The 17143-nt window shown below is 43.9% G+C and overlaps 1 protein-coding gene across 1 annotated transcript in view; it reads right to left on the bottom strand.

Annotated features, from left to right (window-relative positions):
• LOC115598067 (oleosin-B6-like) overlaps positions 1 to 14772 on the bottom strand; it is a 76747-nt gene extending 61975 nt beyond the window's left edge. Inside the window, exon 1 of the mRNA XM_030447555.1 lies at positions 14747 to 14772. Coding sequence (XP_030303415.1) covers positions 14747 to 14772 — 26 coding nt within the window. The remainder of the gene's footprint in view (positions 1 to 14746) is intronic.
• Between the last annotated feature and the right edge of the window lie 2371 nt (positions 14773 to 17143).

Here is a 17143-nt window from a genome sequence, read left to right as displayed (position 1 = left end):
GGAAGCATAAAGCAGTGCTTCAGCCACCGGCTGGCATCCATGCAGTGTACGGAGCCAGCCCTGCGCTGTTAAACAGCTTTATTTTTGCAGGGTTTTGTGTTTTTTTTTTTCCTAGTGATGAAAAGAAAACCTCTGTAGTTGCTGAAGCCTTTCATAAAAGAAGGGGTAGATGTATTATTAGCACAGATGTCAACATATTTATTTAAACTACAGGGGGGAAGTGGCTGGCTAACTTTCTTTAAATTGAATTAAAAATGTGGGGTCCAGGAAGGAGATCACAAAAACATGTCTGAGCTTGTCAGCCTTTAGGTTTGGGTGGAAAACTCCGGTTCTCACTTTCCGCTGAGTAATAGTGATAGCTCATTATTTGTGTGGTTTTCAACTTGTCTATGAATTATGAATTATTTGTTCAAGGACTGCTAAACTGTGGGCCTGCCCTTCAGATATGAGGTGGTCCTTACAGCTAAGGTGTTTTACATTCAGCAAGTAGGTGAACCTCAGCATCCTTCCAACACTGGAGCTCACTTCTTCTGTTTTCAATTTTGTTTTAGCCAGTATCCATCCATTGGTTGGTTTTCTGTAGTCCCGGAATCTCCTGATATGCAAGGCACCATTAATCAGTTTTACTGAAGGAGAGATGAAATATCTCAGGGTGTCAGTCTGGTGACACAAATTGAGCTGAAACACTCAGACCAGATTTATTTGCAAGTGAAGAGGGGATAAAGATACAGCCAGCACCAGATCAGAAACTCTGCTTGAACCTTGCTTTGAGTAAGCATGTCAACAAATAGCTTCTAAACTGATTTGCTTGAATCAATAATGATAAAACTCATGTGTGAACAGGACCTGTGATGAGACAGTACTGCAGAAGCAGCTGCAGCCAGGCTCTCCCCAGTGCTCACACCAGTTCAGGGGATGGGTATTGGTAGCACTGGGAGTTGTTCAGCAAAACTCAGCTCTGTAAACAGGGTTGGTATGCATGCCAGACACAAATGTTTGCATTTACTGTTGCACTAAAGTTCTCCATGCTTTTTTACTCAGCTGAAAGCTGGGGGTTTTTTTCCCCCTTGTTTTTTCCCCCTCTGTAAGTTCAGAGAGGCAGAGGCTGACTTAGAATATCATCTTTCCCTTCACAAATTAGAAGCTCTGGGAAGGTGCATGGGTTACTTGAGGTATGGACCAGCTGTCTTGACTGATGTGTTCTGGTTATAGATCTTAAGACTTATTTGCAGGACCAAAGTACTTATGTAAAGAAGTGTTTTTTAAAATAACATAAGTCCACATGACAGCATATAAAAGTCAAATGACAGAGGAATTCACGGGTTATTGTTAGAAAACTAACCTCTTACTCCGTGGTTGGAGTTTCACTTAAAGAATTTGCTTTTAAGCCATTTTCTCCAAGTCTACAGAAAACTTCAAAAAGATTTTCAATTTTTTTTTCATTTTTTTTTAGTAAAAGAGAGAAAGAAAAATAGCATACTTTTTTCCGCATTAAAGCGAATGCTTTTGAAACATATCACCCCATGCCTGACTGGAATTAAAAGAAAAAAAAAAAAAATTAATTTAGCTCCAGAAACTGGGCATCAGTTTCCCTCGACAGAACAAAAGCTGCCGTGCCAACACTTGGAAATTCAACACATCAGCTGCTCTTATAGCTCATACTTTACTTTCTGCATCAAAGCTCTGGTGGGGGGGAGAAAAAACAGAGAGTGAGAGAGCGAAAAGAGTCAAGCTCTTCAGAGCCTCTAATGACGCGTGCCAAACACGTGGAAGGTAAATCCCCTAATTCAGTCTATTCTTTCAGCATTCCCTGGCGGGCAGCCAAGCTAAATATTTCTGCCGGATAAAAAATGCACCCTCGTATGTACGGCACTTTCTTAACAGGATGGCTCTCCGGCTTTAGCAGAGGGGGCTTCTCTGAGGGAAAGCCAACATGTGTGTTCTCTTATCTATTTATTTATTTTATTAAAATGGGGCTTTATGGGCTGTGATTGGATTAACTTAGTGAACCCTGGAGGAAGAGGAAAAACAAACTGGGAAGCTGGTTTAGCACCCCCACCTTTTTGTCATCTTCTTTTGGGATTTCCTGGCTGGCTGCCACCTTGAGCCTGTTGAACGTTCTTTAGATCAATCAATTAAAAAGGCTTTAATATTTGGGTGATTGGAACGCAACATATGGGCTGCTGGTGCGGATGTCATGTGGTGCGTGGAGTTAATTGAAATGATTAATAGAGGTGTTAGGTTCTTCAAGACTAATTGAAGAAAGAATATAATTGGAAGCATGGGCAAGCCATTATTGTTGATGTTTTTTTAATGTATTGTGTCCCTAAAACAGTTTTACATGTTTATAAGCGGGCAGATGGATTTTGTTTATATTTCTTCAATGCATTGATTTACTAAATCACGTTTACTGCACGTCTGTACAGTACATACTGTACTGATTTAACTGAGATCGGATCTTTCGACATCCCCACCTCCTTTAAGAACAATTATTTACTTTTTTCAGCAGCAGTGGTCGCCTGCAAATTTTTACCAAATTTGCTAAGCTATTGCGAAATAAAAAACGAAAGCCGTGAACTGGCTGCAGAGGACATCTGGCAGGAAGGAGAAGGTACAAAGGATGTGTCTGCTGAAAATCATCCCATTGCACCGGGCAGCTCTCAGGTTAGAAATGGGGAAACTGAGAAAAAATGACAGTCTCTGCAGTCAGCAAGCACAGGCTGGCTGCCTGAGTGCCCTGCAAGGAAGAGCAGTGCCGCGTCCTGCACGCTGCTGGGCTGTGGCTATGAGTGCTGTAGCAAACTTTCAGCTGGGGATTTCTTAAGACTGAAGATCATGGCTTAAATAAACTTGTGAATCTGCTAGAGGGCAGCCTCTGGGAGGAGAAAATCAGGCACGATGGTAAAATGCAGTGTTGATCCGAAAGGTATGTCAGTTTGGATTTAGGAGGAGAGATAAGCTACAGTTTGAAACACAATATTTTCACACCAGGCTTCTTTTTTTGCTTGCTTTTGGTAATAGAGAAAAAGCATATGGGCATGTTCTTAATGTTCTGAAAGAGAACTGTATTTCTGGAAAGGACATACAGATTTTTTTTCTATCAGTTTCCTTATGTATTTGTGCATCTTTTTCAGTAGTCAGAAAGTTTATTCTGCAGCCCAGAATCAGCTGAAAAGAGAAGGAATAGATAGGCTTAGAGGGGGGGTTGTTGTTGGCTTAGAAGAAAAGAGTATAGGATGGTTTTAATGTTTTAGAGTCTTCCCACACAGATTTCCAGTGATGCTTTGAAGGCAACTGTGTGTCTGCAAAGACTTTGAGCCTCCCCGGAAGATGTGGCCTGTCTTGTGTACAGATCTGAGCAAAGCATTTGTAGAAAGGAAGTGGCTGTCCTGTACTGGGGGCTGAGAGGAAGGGAAGACATTAGGTCTGATTGCAATCTTCCCTTACTCCCTGTTGCCTGATTTGTGTGCACGTAAGGCTAATAGTTGTAGAGGAGGGGTATGCTGGAACAGCACATTCTGCAGATTTGACTGGTGCAAATTAGTCTTTCAAATATATTTTTTTTAATTCTTATTATTTGGTGACCAGATTAGTCACTTAAGGATCTGGTTTTATTGCAGCAAGCTACTGCAATTTGATTGTCACTTGTTTATTTTTTTAATCTCAACAGTGATTACGAATAGTAGCGTCAGCATTTGTGTTTGCTCCATTGCCCTTTAGGATTTACCATAGGGAAAGGAGTGCTTCATGTAAACTTCTTGGAACAAGAGCACCCACTCTGCTTTTATCAAACTTTGCCACAGTGTGTATTTAATAGAATTCTAGTGCATTGGCCTGAGCCACTGAAAGGGGAATAGCAGGCCAAGGAAATAGGGTTTAAATCTATGCACATGCCTTGCACGTAATCTGTTTCTGATGGCAATATTCTCATTCTCATACAAAGGAAAATGTTTAGTAATACCCTCTAAAATTAATCCTGGGAAACTGATCTCTAGTATAAGCAGGGCTGGTAGCATCACCTGTTACAGGTGATGACAGACCATTTTAATTAGGAGATCCCACTTTCAGATGCTCATAATAAATCTGACAGATTCCAAATATGTGGCTCAGTTGTTTCTCATATTTTACCTCCCTCTAGCTGTATTTTCCCCCAACATCTATTTCCAAGAACTTGGCTATGGAAAAAATGATGTTGCTAACATTAAAAATGTGGTGACTTTCCTTTGGAAAAGTAATTTCCACCATGATAACCCACACTTCTTGGAGCATAAGTCTGAATGACAGGTTCAGTTGCCCAGGGAAGGACTGTATGTTTCAGGGGAGAGTGGTGGCCATTGTTGTCAGGGATGCTGTTCTCCTTCCAGGACCCCTTTGCAGTCCTGGAAGTTTCTGGATCTGCACATGTGCTCCTGTGCTTTGCTTAGGTTGGGACCCTGTCAGAGCAAGACCAGGACATATGTCAGTCCTTCTCCCACTTTCATCCCTGACTCCCATGCCCAGGAGGATTGCTTCTGAACTAGGAGCCAGCCTAGGTGACTGGCAGAGCAGCAGCCCCAGGAGCTCTAGGAGGGCATCATAGCTCTCTTCAGTAAGTGAATGCTGTTGAGTCTAGAACTGAGTACCTGAACTGAAAGGAGAAGAGTCCATGTTCAGTGCATGCTCACTGCAAACTGTCCTGAGGCCAGAGAGTCATCAAAAGGAGCTGTTTATAAAAGCCTTGTGAACAAGAGCTGGACCTGGCGGGGATTATGAAGGAGGAGAGACAGCGCCTGGAGATCAGCAGTGTCAGAGAGGAGGAAAACTGAGAGTAAGGTTGGTACGAGAGCGAGGGATTTATCTTTATGGGTTATTGTAGATGAAGACAAGCAAGCTCGGTGTTAAAAGCGGGTGGGATGTAAGCCAGCTCTGATCCAAAAGCTGCCTGACTGCATTAGCACGGTGCTAAGCCCAAGTTAATATATCCGGCTTCTCACCAGGGCTTATTAGCTCGGGCTCAGTGCCACACTAACATAGTCACAGGACTTCCAGTTGGCTTGACACCACGTCTGCTCCAAGTGTGAACAGAGCTCACCGCTACCTGCCTGCAGAGGCACACCAGGAGATTCCTGGAGGCTTTGGCTACACCACGCTGGTGTTCAGGCTGTGGAAGCCAGGCTTGTCAGCAGGAAGGGGCACATGGGGATGGGGATTGTGCTTTGTTTGCTTAGACAGGGAGAGGAAAGAGGTGCAATGCGGATGAGGGACCAGGAGGTACTGCTGAAACTGGCTTGATGAGAAGACATGCACAGGGAGCATAGGTGTGGGAGAGGAAATGGGAGTGACTGGAAAGGGAAACGACAAGAGGGCCCAGGGGGAACAAGGTGAGGACTTGCTGGGTGAGGAAACTGATTTGATGTGTGAGGCAAGGTCTGGAAGATGGGCTCAGACAGGAAGAGAGGGGAGGAGGAACGAACTCCATGCCAAACCTGCCGTGAAACTGCGATGCCTGAAAGCATCACTCCTCTGCTCCCAGCATGTCACCTGGGGGAATGCACCAGTAGAAGTGTCCTGTCCCTTCCAGTGCTTTTGCTGACCTTGCCAGAAACAACCGTATGTTTGCTATGAGCCAGGTCTGTTTGCTTCCCTGCAGAGGTCTGCCTGTGGCAGATCAGAATATCCCTGCAATGCTGATGATTTGTGTGGGCACTGGTGTGATGCCAGGTCATGGGATCTCTGCTCTTGCTGTTTGCAGTTTCAAAAACCAGCACAAAAACTGATGAAGAATGTTATTAAAATTTCAAACTCAAGTTCTCTAGACTTGAGATTGTTTGCCTAACCCAAATTTGATACCCTTATTTATGCATTATGATACAGTCTGTAATTACTCATTTAATTACTGTTTTTTCTACTGGTTTCTTGCTTCATTCAGGTATCAGACAAGCTTGCTAGGGGAGATGAATTGGGATGGTGTAATAAAATTTTATCTTTAAGACACCTCTTCCCCCCCCTTCATTTGCTGCAGTGTGAGGAAGTAAAACAGCTGTAGTAGGAAGACGTGTTGCTCTTCTCAGGGCAGGTGAGCTGTGCTCTTAGAGACCAAGTATTATTTCTGCCCATGGTTCTAAGTAAGATTCATGCCAAGCTGCCTCAGCAGAGCCTTTTGCATGTGATCATTAATTCTGACATCTTCTGGGTACCTGATGTGAAGCCCTGCAAAAGACAGAGCCATCACAGATGCCCAGAATTGAAACGCTTTGAACTTGGAAAGTAAAAAGCCGTGCTGAGTAAATCAGCTGTTCTGCATCCCAAAATTAATGTACACTTTTGATGTTGATGTCATTGTGTCTCCATACCCCTTCTGCAACTGAAAATAGCAAAAACACCTTCGTCAGCACATGGAGAGGGGGAGTTATTGTGAAAATCAGATTAGTCATTATTTGATATTTGTGAGGCATTTAGTGATGCTGTTGTGATGAGCAAAGTGGAAAATAAAAGACAAGGTTGGTTTGTCTTCCATTTGAATGGTCTGTGGTAAATGCTAGGCATTTTCAAGGAGAAAGAGGGGAGAGAAAAAAATTGAAAAATTACTTTTTTAGTCACCACCTTTCTAAACACTGAACATGAAAGAGTTCTGGTGAGAATAAAAAGATGTTGCATCATATGCCAGGAGTGCAGGACTGAATTTCTGCATGCAATTCTACAGCTGGCACCTCTTGCCTTTTGAGAAGAGTGCCTGATTTTACACCATGATAGTCTCTGTTTACTGTCATTCTGGAGTGCCTGTGTCACTGCAAAGTATGTTTTTTTTAGGTGAGGCTGATGTATTGCAAATATGATGGTTTGCTGTAGCTTTTTACAGAACTTTGACTCAGCTTCAGGGAAGGAAGAATGAAGAAGCAGAAGAGTAAGCTTCTGGAAGCTGAAACGCTCCTTTCCCTCTGTTTGAGCAATCTGTGCTCTTATGAAACCTTCTGAAATCTCATTTGCTGATGTCTTTCTGACCCCCAAAATTATTCTTGTGCAAATGTTGACACCCTGCAGAGATGACATCATGGACTTAGGAAAACATGTTTAGCTTACCAGAAACTACAGGATTCCACCAATCTGCTAGGAACATCACCCTTTAGGTTTTTTTTTTAATTTATTTATTTTTAAAATTGTTTCTGGGTCAGTGGCAGAATGTATTGTGAATCAGATTATACTTATCTGAGGGAGCAGAATCTTTTTTTCAGTTCATGCAAACCTGAATCCATGTCACATACCAAACTGGTTTTTATTTTCTGTTCTTGTCTTCTGCTCATGAATTTCCTATGCACTTATGATTGTGATATCTGCGATAATTTTATGTCAACAGTTTTAATTGCATGGTCCCAGAGTGCACAAGCAGAACAAGAACTAGATATGTTTTCCAATTGAATTCAGTCTGCATGTGAATTTTCTGTGTGGACTGAATCCATAGCTCATGGAAATCAAAACGGTGTCAAAATTTCTCAACTATCTGCCTGAAATCAGTCAGCTCTCAATCATTGCTTTTGAGTATTCTGACACTAAATTTATTTGATATGATTGCTGAAAAAAGCAAATGGAAAGTGGTTAGACAAAACATGGAAAAAAAAAAAATAAAAAAAATTTTGGCCTCCCATATCATGCCATTAGACACCAGGCAGGGAAGAAGGAACAATTACAGTGATTCATGGATGCCATTTAAGCCAGAAGATGCATTCAGACTTGATTATACATCTTAAAATTTTTAGGGTCACTAGCACATTCCGGTTTGCTGTGCACGGGAGGGAGGGATCTGCCCACTAATAAACCAGCAAAAACCCAATATGCTCTCATGGGTGCACAAGTGATAATTTTGACTTCTGCTGTTTGGACATGAGTTTTGTTTTTTCTGTTTTAAATTAAAGGCGTGGCTGAATGTTCATTATCCCAATGATAAAAGCAGTAAAAATAGGTGCAAAATGGTTCTTGTGCAATGTTGTAATTTACCTTTATTTTAAACTGGCTTACACATCTTAATACATTATGACAATCAGAATTATCAGGCCACCAGGCGGAGAGGAGTTTGTTTTGTTAATTGCTCTTGTTAAGCCTAATTACGGAATGGGGTGGAGTGGATGCGAGGGGAGGGAGGAATCTGCTAGCAAGAGGAAATTCTAAAATCCTCGGAGAGGTTCCAGTCAGTGCGTGTTGGGGAGCCAGAGTGCGGGTGTGGTGTGTGTGTGTTTGTGTGCGTGTGTGTGTCTGTGTGTGTGTGTAGGGCTGTGCGTGTGTGCGAGTGAATGACAGACCTTCCATATGGACTAAAATCCTGAGATGCATGAGCTGGAGGTGGGGAACCTGTGCTGCGTGGACACATGAAGGTACAGCTGAACAAAGAAATGTGCTGTATTTTGCTTTCTGCACTAACTCCCTTATCTTTCATCTTCATCTTATGCTGCGGATTTCTTACTTTGCTGCTTATTTTGAATTTTGTCTTGGTTGAGCGTTCAAATGGTTTGCTGGTGCAACCTCCCATCCTTTGATACTGGGCAGTTACAGGCACAAGGTGTGTATATGTATTTGTGGGTTGGTATCCTAGCTCCCTTTGAACCTTTTTCCTTCTTCCCGGAGACTGGAGTGGGGTAATGCTGCCCACAAACTGTGTTGTTTGTGTAGACTTTCCAGTGGAAGGCATACATCCGAAGAGCCCTTCTGCCCTGCATTATTCCAGTTTGTTTGTGTGCCCCACATTAGGCTGCTGGCGACTTAACTGTGCCTGACCTGCATTGTCAGCCCCCTCCATCGCCTCGGGAGCCTCCGGGACAGAAGTTTCTGATAAGGCAGTTTTGAGCAAGCCAGATGCAAAGTAAATTATTTTATAACAAATCCATGCTCCTCTCTGGGGTATGTTACCTGACTCGTTTGCTGCCAAGGTGGTTTTATTGTTCTGGCTACTGGGTGGAGGGAGGAGACTAGAACAGCAGAGGAGTCACGCTTTTGTTTTGCTTAATTATAATGTACACGTTTAATAAAACCTTTTAGTGCCACGAATAAAGTGGCACTGCAGTCCTGCACGGGAAGAAAAATGCTACTGCTGGTGTAGCTGACAGCTGAGTGGTTAGATGGCCAGCATGGGTCTGAGGCTCAGAAGCCTTTTCTTTGCTGGCTGGAGATACTGCTGGGTAAATGTGTTTACTTTTTCCGTAGTATTTATACTAGTTAATGTGTCGCACTAGATAAATCTACTTCCTGAGTCCATCTTTCAGCTTGCTCTCTTCCCTCCCAATTGACAAATGGTTTGAGTTTGACACCGTTTTATCAGTTGAGCCCCTGCTGGGTGCTGCATGCCTGCTTGTTTCTGCTTTATCATGGAAAGTGAATTATCTGCAATATTTTGTTACCATCTAACTAGCAGTTGGCAGGCTTTCCTGTATGAACTGATATAGATTTCAGCAAGGGGAGGCTGCTGTCTTTCTCTGCAAAGCCCCGTTGTTGCTCTCCAGGAAAACAAAAGATCCCAGAGCTTTCTGCACCGCAATCTGCTGCTGTCCCACTTTCAAGGAGGTGTTTTGTTTGTTGCCGCAGCTTCCTATCTTAAAATGAGAAACTGAGCAGACATGTGCAGTGTTTTAAACCTCTGTCTCCAGGGCTTTGTGTTCACTTAGGGTAAAATACATTCATTTGTGGTAAGCTGTGGCGCGATTTACACTTGGTTTAAAGATTACAAAGTAAAAGGGAAAGCATCAACATCTTTAGCAGTGGTAGTTTGATGAGGAATAGCTGTCAGAAGAACTCTACCGACTTACTTCAAGTGGGTTGCAAATGCATTACGGATTCATTAATATTAATAGTAGAATAGACATTTCCTGCATTCATTTGACATCTTCCATACTTTTTTTTTTCTGCTTTGCCTTTTTTTTTTTTTTTTTTTTTAAGAGCAACTTGGAGTGCAGTTTTAACACGTATGCAAGTTAATACAAGGATGATAAGCTAAAGTTAAACAGAAGGAGACCCCTGAGTGTGTGGGGTCGGTCTCTAGGAGTCCTGGAATTTGGTGCTGTGCTTTAAATGTTGTGGTAAACTCTTTGGTGAGGCTTTCAGGGCAGTTTGTAAAATGGATCCACTAGCTATGGTTATAACCAGAAAAAATGCTTGGCAGATGAAATTGTGCTGTAAGGGTGACAGGAAGGTACCTATCAAAATGTCACATGAGGGTTGTTAGCTTTGTAGGTTTCTAAATCTACACTGGTCACAGTAGTGACTTGTTCACCTTTGAAAAGAAGGAAATCCAAGATTCTTCAGTCTTCAAATGTTTTGTGAGGTTGTCTGAACAGTTCAGTTTGAAAAATAAATAGCTGTAAGGTAATTCTTACTTATTTTCTATTTCAAGTCTTGTGACGTTTCTGCTCTGTCACCAGCCGGCTTCCAAGCTTTCTTCAAATGAATTAAAAAAAAAAAAAATTGAGAAAAAGACCACATATCTTTGAGACATAAAACCAAGCATATTGTCAGCACCAGGAGGGGAACATGTAATTGCAATGATCGTTTTTTAGTGTCCTGCACAGCACATCACAGTTCCACCCACTGAGCCCTTTTAGCTCAAAGTGAGTCAGGAGCTTGGGTTTTAAAGAAAGCAAAGAGTCGCTGTCCATAAAATGTCAAAAGAAAAAGATAAGCCCCCACAAAGTGCCTAGTCTGGCAAGAAGAGTGATGCAGCAACTGCAAAGGCAGAAAGAAGTACTCAGGAGGTTGGCTGCTCTCACTGATAGGGCAATTTGAATTGTAAGCGTGCGTCTGCTCTACTTGTTGAGCCTAATGAAAAGTACAGTTTAATCACTGGTGTGCCAAATTGACCATGATTAGCTGTTATTGCAGATTAGTGCATTGTCTGGGGCTCCAGAATTATTGATCCGGGTGCTGTGCTCTGGTGTTTTCTGTGCCCTCTATCGTAACCTCTCCTTAATGCTTAGGGGAGGGAAGCAGGAAAGGAGAGTAGGAGGGACGAAGTCCAGATGGGAAGAAAACAGGTCCTGAAAAGACCACATAGGAACTAGGTCAGGTACTCTGGAGATTAAAGAAGCATGTTTCATCCCTGGACGCAGGAGGCAGGGACAAGTAGCATACAATTACGAGGAATTAGAACGGCAACAAGTAGTGCAGATTTATCAGCTTTAATTGTCTATTGTCAGGACAGAGCCCTTCTTGTAGATCAGGGGCTGCCAATGCTTTAATACCTCTAATGGACTCTCTATTGTGGGATTATCTCTCCTAAGGACAATGTCTTTCTTAAAACTAGTTGTTTTGGGAGAGGGAGGGTGAAGAAGAAAAAAAAAAAAAAAAAAAAAGAAAATAAAAAAAAAGTAGCTGCAGCCCTCGTTTTTTTCTCTCTGGTTTGTCACATTCTGCAGGAAGTAGCTGAGAGCCCAGTGTTGCTCTTCTGTCAGCAGTGCTATTCCTTCAGGGAAACTGATAGATACCTATTGAACATTAACCCCCTTTGCTCCACCTTCCCCAGCGAGCTCCTCCAGAAACAATAGCTGGTTGATAAAGAGCAGATAAGCAAGGACACCCGGCTTAAGAATCTCTCTGCTATCTTTATTTTAAAAGCTTTCCCGGGTTTTGCAAAGTAAACATTACAACATTTAAAGAAGGATAAGGTGTCAACTATTTAATGAGAAGTTGTGTTTAATAGCAGAGGAATTCTTCCCTCCCCCAGCCAACACACAGGTATGAAAAGACTGTTATTTCACCACCTTGGGGTAGGAAAGCTGGAGAAATGACAACTGTACTCTTAGGAGCTTAAAAAGTGGTCCTTCAGCCCACCCCTGACAGATTCCCTAATCAGCTCTAAACATGCAGTCACTGTTTGGAATCCTTTGGTCCTAGGTGCACAGTAGTTGCGTTGCTGGATCTGTGATAATCTGTGGGTAAATATTTTTGTTTCCACCATATGGGCTTTGTCATGGTGCGTAGCTGTTGTTTTTGTTAATCTGTTTTGAAACACGCTCTGTGGCCAGTTCTTTGTCTGAGAAAAGTGGTGTGGTTCCACCCATGGATCTCACCCTTTTTTCTGCTGTGTTCATCAACTCCAGAAGATTGAGCAGCATGGAGAGTATCTGAAATGGCAACTGAACTGTGCAGGATCAGAGCCTGAATTTTCACTGTGATTCATACCGCTATGGTTTACCAGGCAGGCTGAAGGGAGAACACTCCAAAAAGTGTCATGATGTCCAAGTTGGGAAGAGACAATGAATGTTGAATTAATGCCATAAACTCTGAGGTGGCTTTGCTGTTTCAGAGTCTTGGGTGCCTTTGTTGTGGGGCTGATGTCTTTGAAATATTCACAGGAGGGAGCTTTCAGATATGTGTTCACCATCCTATCCCTCCTCCATAACAATCAGGAAATCAGACTGTTTTACGGGACAAATTCCCAAAGCACACCCTTTTTTTCAGTCTTCTGTCACCAGTAAAGTTGGACAGTGATTGGAACAGGTTGTCCTGCCCTCAGACTCAGTTGCTATGCTCAGGTTTTCTTGTCATGTATAAGCTTGGATTGGTAGAAGCATACAAAGAAATAAAAGCATTGTTGTATGAGCTTCTGGCTATCATCCCTACCTTTTCCAAGACCACTATCATTCTGAAATGTGATGGGAAGGCTGATAGTCATCAAGAGGGGAACATCTGAGGTCTGGTCTTTGCCATGGGAAACTTCCCTTCTCAGAAGGGACAAGGAGATGACTCCTGATGTTTCATCCAGACCCTGAAGTCTGGTCCCTTTTCCCACAATGAAAAAAACAGAAGTGCACTGAGAAAGCTTAGGCTGCTGCTGCTTTCTCAATCCCTTCACCCCAGCTTGCTTTCTGGGAAACAAGAGCAAGTGGCTTCAGGCTGTTGGACCTTTGCTGCTCAGCAGCATATGCAGCAAAGAGAAGCCAAACTTCTCATGATGACTTCTTGTTCTCCTGGTAGCAGATAGCAGGCCCAGACAGCGTAGGCTCCTTCTTCTCAGACTCAGGCCTCAACATGAGGAAATGGCTGTAGCATAGTTCTTGCTTCTGTGTGCTGCAAGAATGTTTTTTTCCACTGGAGAAGGGTTGCTTTGGCTTATTCATAAGTCATCTGAGCAGCATTTTAATAAAGCCTAGTGGGAAACAAAAAGGGAAATGGTATTTTGGTTTGACTCCCTTTTTCTCTTTTTAAGGAAAATTTATTGAGAGGATAGAACAACAGAAATCAAAAGAGCTGTTAAGGCCTGCACTAGGCAGTAGCTGAGAGTGAAGCCAAAATATCTGCTCTTGGTATTGCACAGCCAAGACAAAAATAAATGTAAAGGCATTTGGAAGTGCTACAAGGCAGTGACCAGGGTACTCTGTAATTAAAGGCAGTCCCTGAAAGCTGCATGTGTTAATTCAAAAGCCTCCTGGCTACAACATACGCCACCCCAAATGCCCTTGCAAAAACCTTCATGTAGATTGAAGTGCAATTTTAATTTCTCTCCTTGTAGGCAATGCCATCCTGAAGTAGTCTAGGGCATACAAAGCCTCTGAGATTGCATCTGAAGCCTATAGGCTGTGTTTTGTAAAGGTCAGGCCAGTCTGCTAGAGGAAGGCTTTAACTTTTCCTGCTGCACAGTCACCATAGCGTGCTGGGTCTTCCTCTTTCTGTCGAGTCTGACAGCAACCATGTTTTCAGACACGTGGCCCCAAAACATGAGTGTATCTCAGCAGAACTTGAAAGCAAGTTCTTCTTTGAGTTTGATTTCTCAGTTGGCTTTTAAAAGATGTGCAGTCATGCAACTACATCATGTACCTTCTCCGAGTAATGACCACAACTGGTCCCCAAATGTTTACCAGGGATGCCTACATGCAGGAAGTGGGAAAGGGGGGTGGGTCTGGTAGTTACCCTTGATGTGGTCAATCTGCCACTGACCTTGCTTGGGGAAGGGGAGGATGTGAAAATGAGACTCTGCTTTAATCTCTTGTGTGCATTTTATCTCCCCTTCAACTTTCTAAAGAAGTTTCATCTATTAGAGCCAGCTCCCTTCCCTCCTTCTTTCCCATACAATTACAGCTCTTGCAGGCTCAGGGAGAACAGCAGCATCGTCGAGCAGGAGAGGCAGGCTTGTTGTTGAGCTGAAGTGGTGATAGCATCAAAGGAAATGGATGGGGATTTCTGAGATCAGAGCTGTTAGGGCCATTCATGATTTGTTGCCAGGCTGAAAGCTGCTGCAGAGAGAGCTGCCTGAGAAATGCTGATTAATACGGTTATTGAGGTTTTCTATGAGCGAGAAGGAAAAAATGAAAATATGACTAAAAATTTTCTTTTTGAAATGAGCAACATTTGAGATTGCACATTCCAGACAATAGTGGCTACTGGTATGAAAGATTTCTATAAAAGAGCAGAAAACTGCTGGCTGAACAGGGCATCTTTTCATGTTTCTCTATTAAGGAGGAAGGTCAGAAGGTCAGTCTATATATTTCTTAAATGGCAGAGTTTCCTTTGTGATTGTTACTTTAGTACACATTCTTAACAATTTGTTTTTGTCTCTTCTTTCTTGATAAACTTAGTTCTACTCCAAATCAGGCACCACTAGGCTAGACATTCACACCAGTGAAATCCCTTCTCCTTGTGCTATGGTGGTTCTGAACTCAGCTTCACTGAGGCACCTGGAGCAAATTTCAGGATAGCCTCAGAGTGTTATTTGCCACGAAGTTATTTGAAGTCTGTAGGCTTCACAGGCTGGACTCTCCTCCCCAGGCTCTGGGGAGAGAGCCACACTGACCTGGGATATTGGCATCCTCCTGTCATCCTGACGAATATTTGACTTCATCTGATCTGATCTAATCTCTGTTTCCTCTGCTTCTCCAGACAAAAAGCATTCTCAGTTCCTTGAAAGGCAGATTTGCTTTTCTCCTGCTCTCCTTCACGTTAAGATTAGCCTCTGAAGGAAACACATGAACCCTTTTTTCTTTGCCCCCCTGCACCCCCCCCCTTTTTTTTTTCATTCAAGCTAACAGGGAAGTGAAAAGCTCTGAAAACAGCTGCCTCTCAGAGTGAGACTATTTTTCGTAAAATAATCACCTTCAGTATGACTACATTGTTTTTCTGTTCTATGCAGTGTGACTCAGCATCGGTTAATTAACTCAATCAAGTAGGCCGGATTTCTCTCCTTTAATGAATGGTTCTTCCTACTTCAGAGCCTTCCTAGACCTCATTTTGGATGTGCCTCGGTTTTACCGGGTATATCCAATTACATTTGTATCCTTCAGCCCCGTGCCTGGGCCACCTCTCTTGTGGAATTACACCGCGGTGGAAGTGAAGCCAGGACACTCACTTGGTAGAAGTTGCCCTACTTACGTCTGCTGCCATGAGCCCTCTGGTGTTAGTGCATTTGGAAGCTCTTTACACAGATAAACTATTCTCAGCGTCGCAGACCTAAAATGGCAAGTAATCCTTTCCACACGTCTTTCTATCTGTGGGAGGAGGAGCAGGTTAAGGGAAAGGGATGTGTTTACAGCCGTCTTAGAGACAGACAGGAGCTCGATTGCATAAAATGTGCTTTTTTTTTTTTTTTCCTCCTCTTTCTCACTTTTTTGCATGAAGAGGTATGTGACACCCAGGTCACTCCGTAAGTGTTTTACACCCGAATGTGTGTTTAAAAGTAGAATGTGAAACTAGCTGCTATGTAAAGGGTAAGAAGGACACTCACAGAAGTGCAAGAAGAAGGAAAAGCAGTAGCCTTGGCTTGCAGTGAAGCAGCTAGCATTCGCACAGGGCTGTCGATGGCTATAAATGGAATTGTGCATCACTGAGGACGCCTTGCTGCAGAGGCAGGACCACTGAAGGAAGTAAGGCATCTGGTTGTTTTGTAATGAGAAGCAGGAATGCTCTTAATAATAAACAAACAGGACATCGTATGCCATCATCACAGGATGTCCTTCCTTCGGCCAGCACGCTGGCTTGGATCAGAGGGAAAAAAAAACCAAAACCTAAAAAAAATTTGGGTGTAGGGTCTGCTAATCGCTATCCTAACCCTCCTTCCATCACCAGGGTGCTCCTGGATGGTGTCTGACGTGCTGCCCTGCACACCACCAGCGCAGCTTTTCCTACCAGGCTGGGAAGGAGGAGTCGCGTTTGCCTTGCCCGGCTCCTGTGGGCTTCCCTGCTGATGCTGAGTGAGACTGTGTTTAAAGGAAGGAAAAGAAAATGTTTTTCCTTAACTCCTTGTGCAAGGGTTGATTGGAAGGAGACTCTGGGAAGGGATGAAAAAGCTCTGAAACTATCAGACTGGTGAGATCGAGGACTATAATTGTTAAGGTTTGGGAGCCAGAGCTTTTGAATTGGATTTAAATCGATGTTCTGCTAGCTGGGAGTCATTTTGTCATAGTGTTCTATCTAGTCAAACTGAGGCAGGACAGAAGCGGGTAGCTGTTGACCTCTGGAGGTTAAAATAGTTCGAAAAAGTAGATTTCTAGTAAACACTGGCTCAAACTCGGTCCTTCCGAAGCCGCAGAGGTGCCCATATGCCAGACCCGGGCCGCAGGGTATCTCCGCGGCCCTCCCCTGACCGATACCTCTTGGGTCAAAAGGGAGAGAAAGAGTGTCCGTGCGTCTGTGTGTGTGTGAAATTATTTTTTTTTTTTTTTTTTTTTAAATCCGGGTGGTTGTGGTGGTGTTGTGTTTGGGGGTCAAGTAGACCCCCGCCTCCCCCCCTTCCCTTGTGAGGTGAGGACCGAGGACCCGGCCGGCCAAAGAGAGAAAGAGGGAGAGGGAGAGGGAGAGAGAGGGAGAGGGTCCGACTCCGGGTCCAGGACCGGTGCCGGTGCCGGGTGCCTCTAACGCCAAGCCGGGCGCGCGAGCGGCGAGCGCCGTGCGGGGCGTGGCGTGGCGTGGCGCGGCGCGGGGCGCTGTGGCAGGCGGCCCCCCAGCGTCTGCCGGCGGCAAGCGCAGCCCGGGCGCGCTCGGCAGCACCTGTCTGACAGCGGCGGGGAGGGAGGGAAAGGGGGGCGGGGGTGAGGGAGGGAGGGAGAGAGAGAGAGAGAGAGAGAGAGGGCGGGGGTGGGGGGAGGAGGAGCGGGCGGGGAGCGGCGGCTGGAGGTGTGTGTGTGTGTCTGTCCGTCTGTCGGTGTGTGCGTGTGTCTGTGTGTCTGTATGTGTGTGTGTGTGAGTCAGTGTCCCG

The sequence above is a fragment of the Calypte anna genome, chromosome 3 (genome assembly GCF_003957555.1).
Source record: "Calypte anna isolate BGI_N300 chromosome 3, bCalAnn1_v1.p, whole genome shotgun sequence".
Lineage (NCBI taxonomy): Eukaryota > Metazoa > Chordata > Aves > Apodiformes > Trochilidae > Calypte > Calypte anna.
This window is presented reverse-complemented; position numbering and strand designations above follow the sequence as displayed.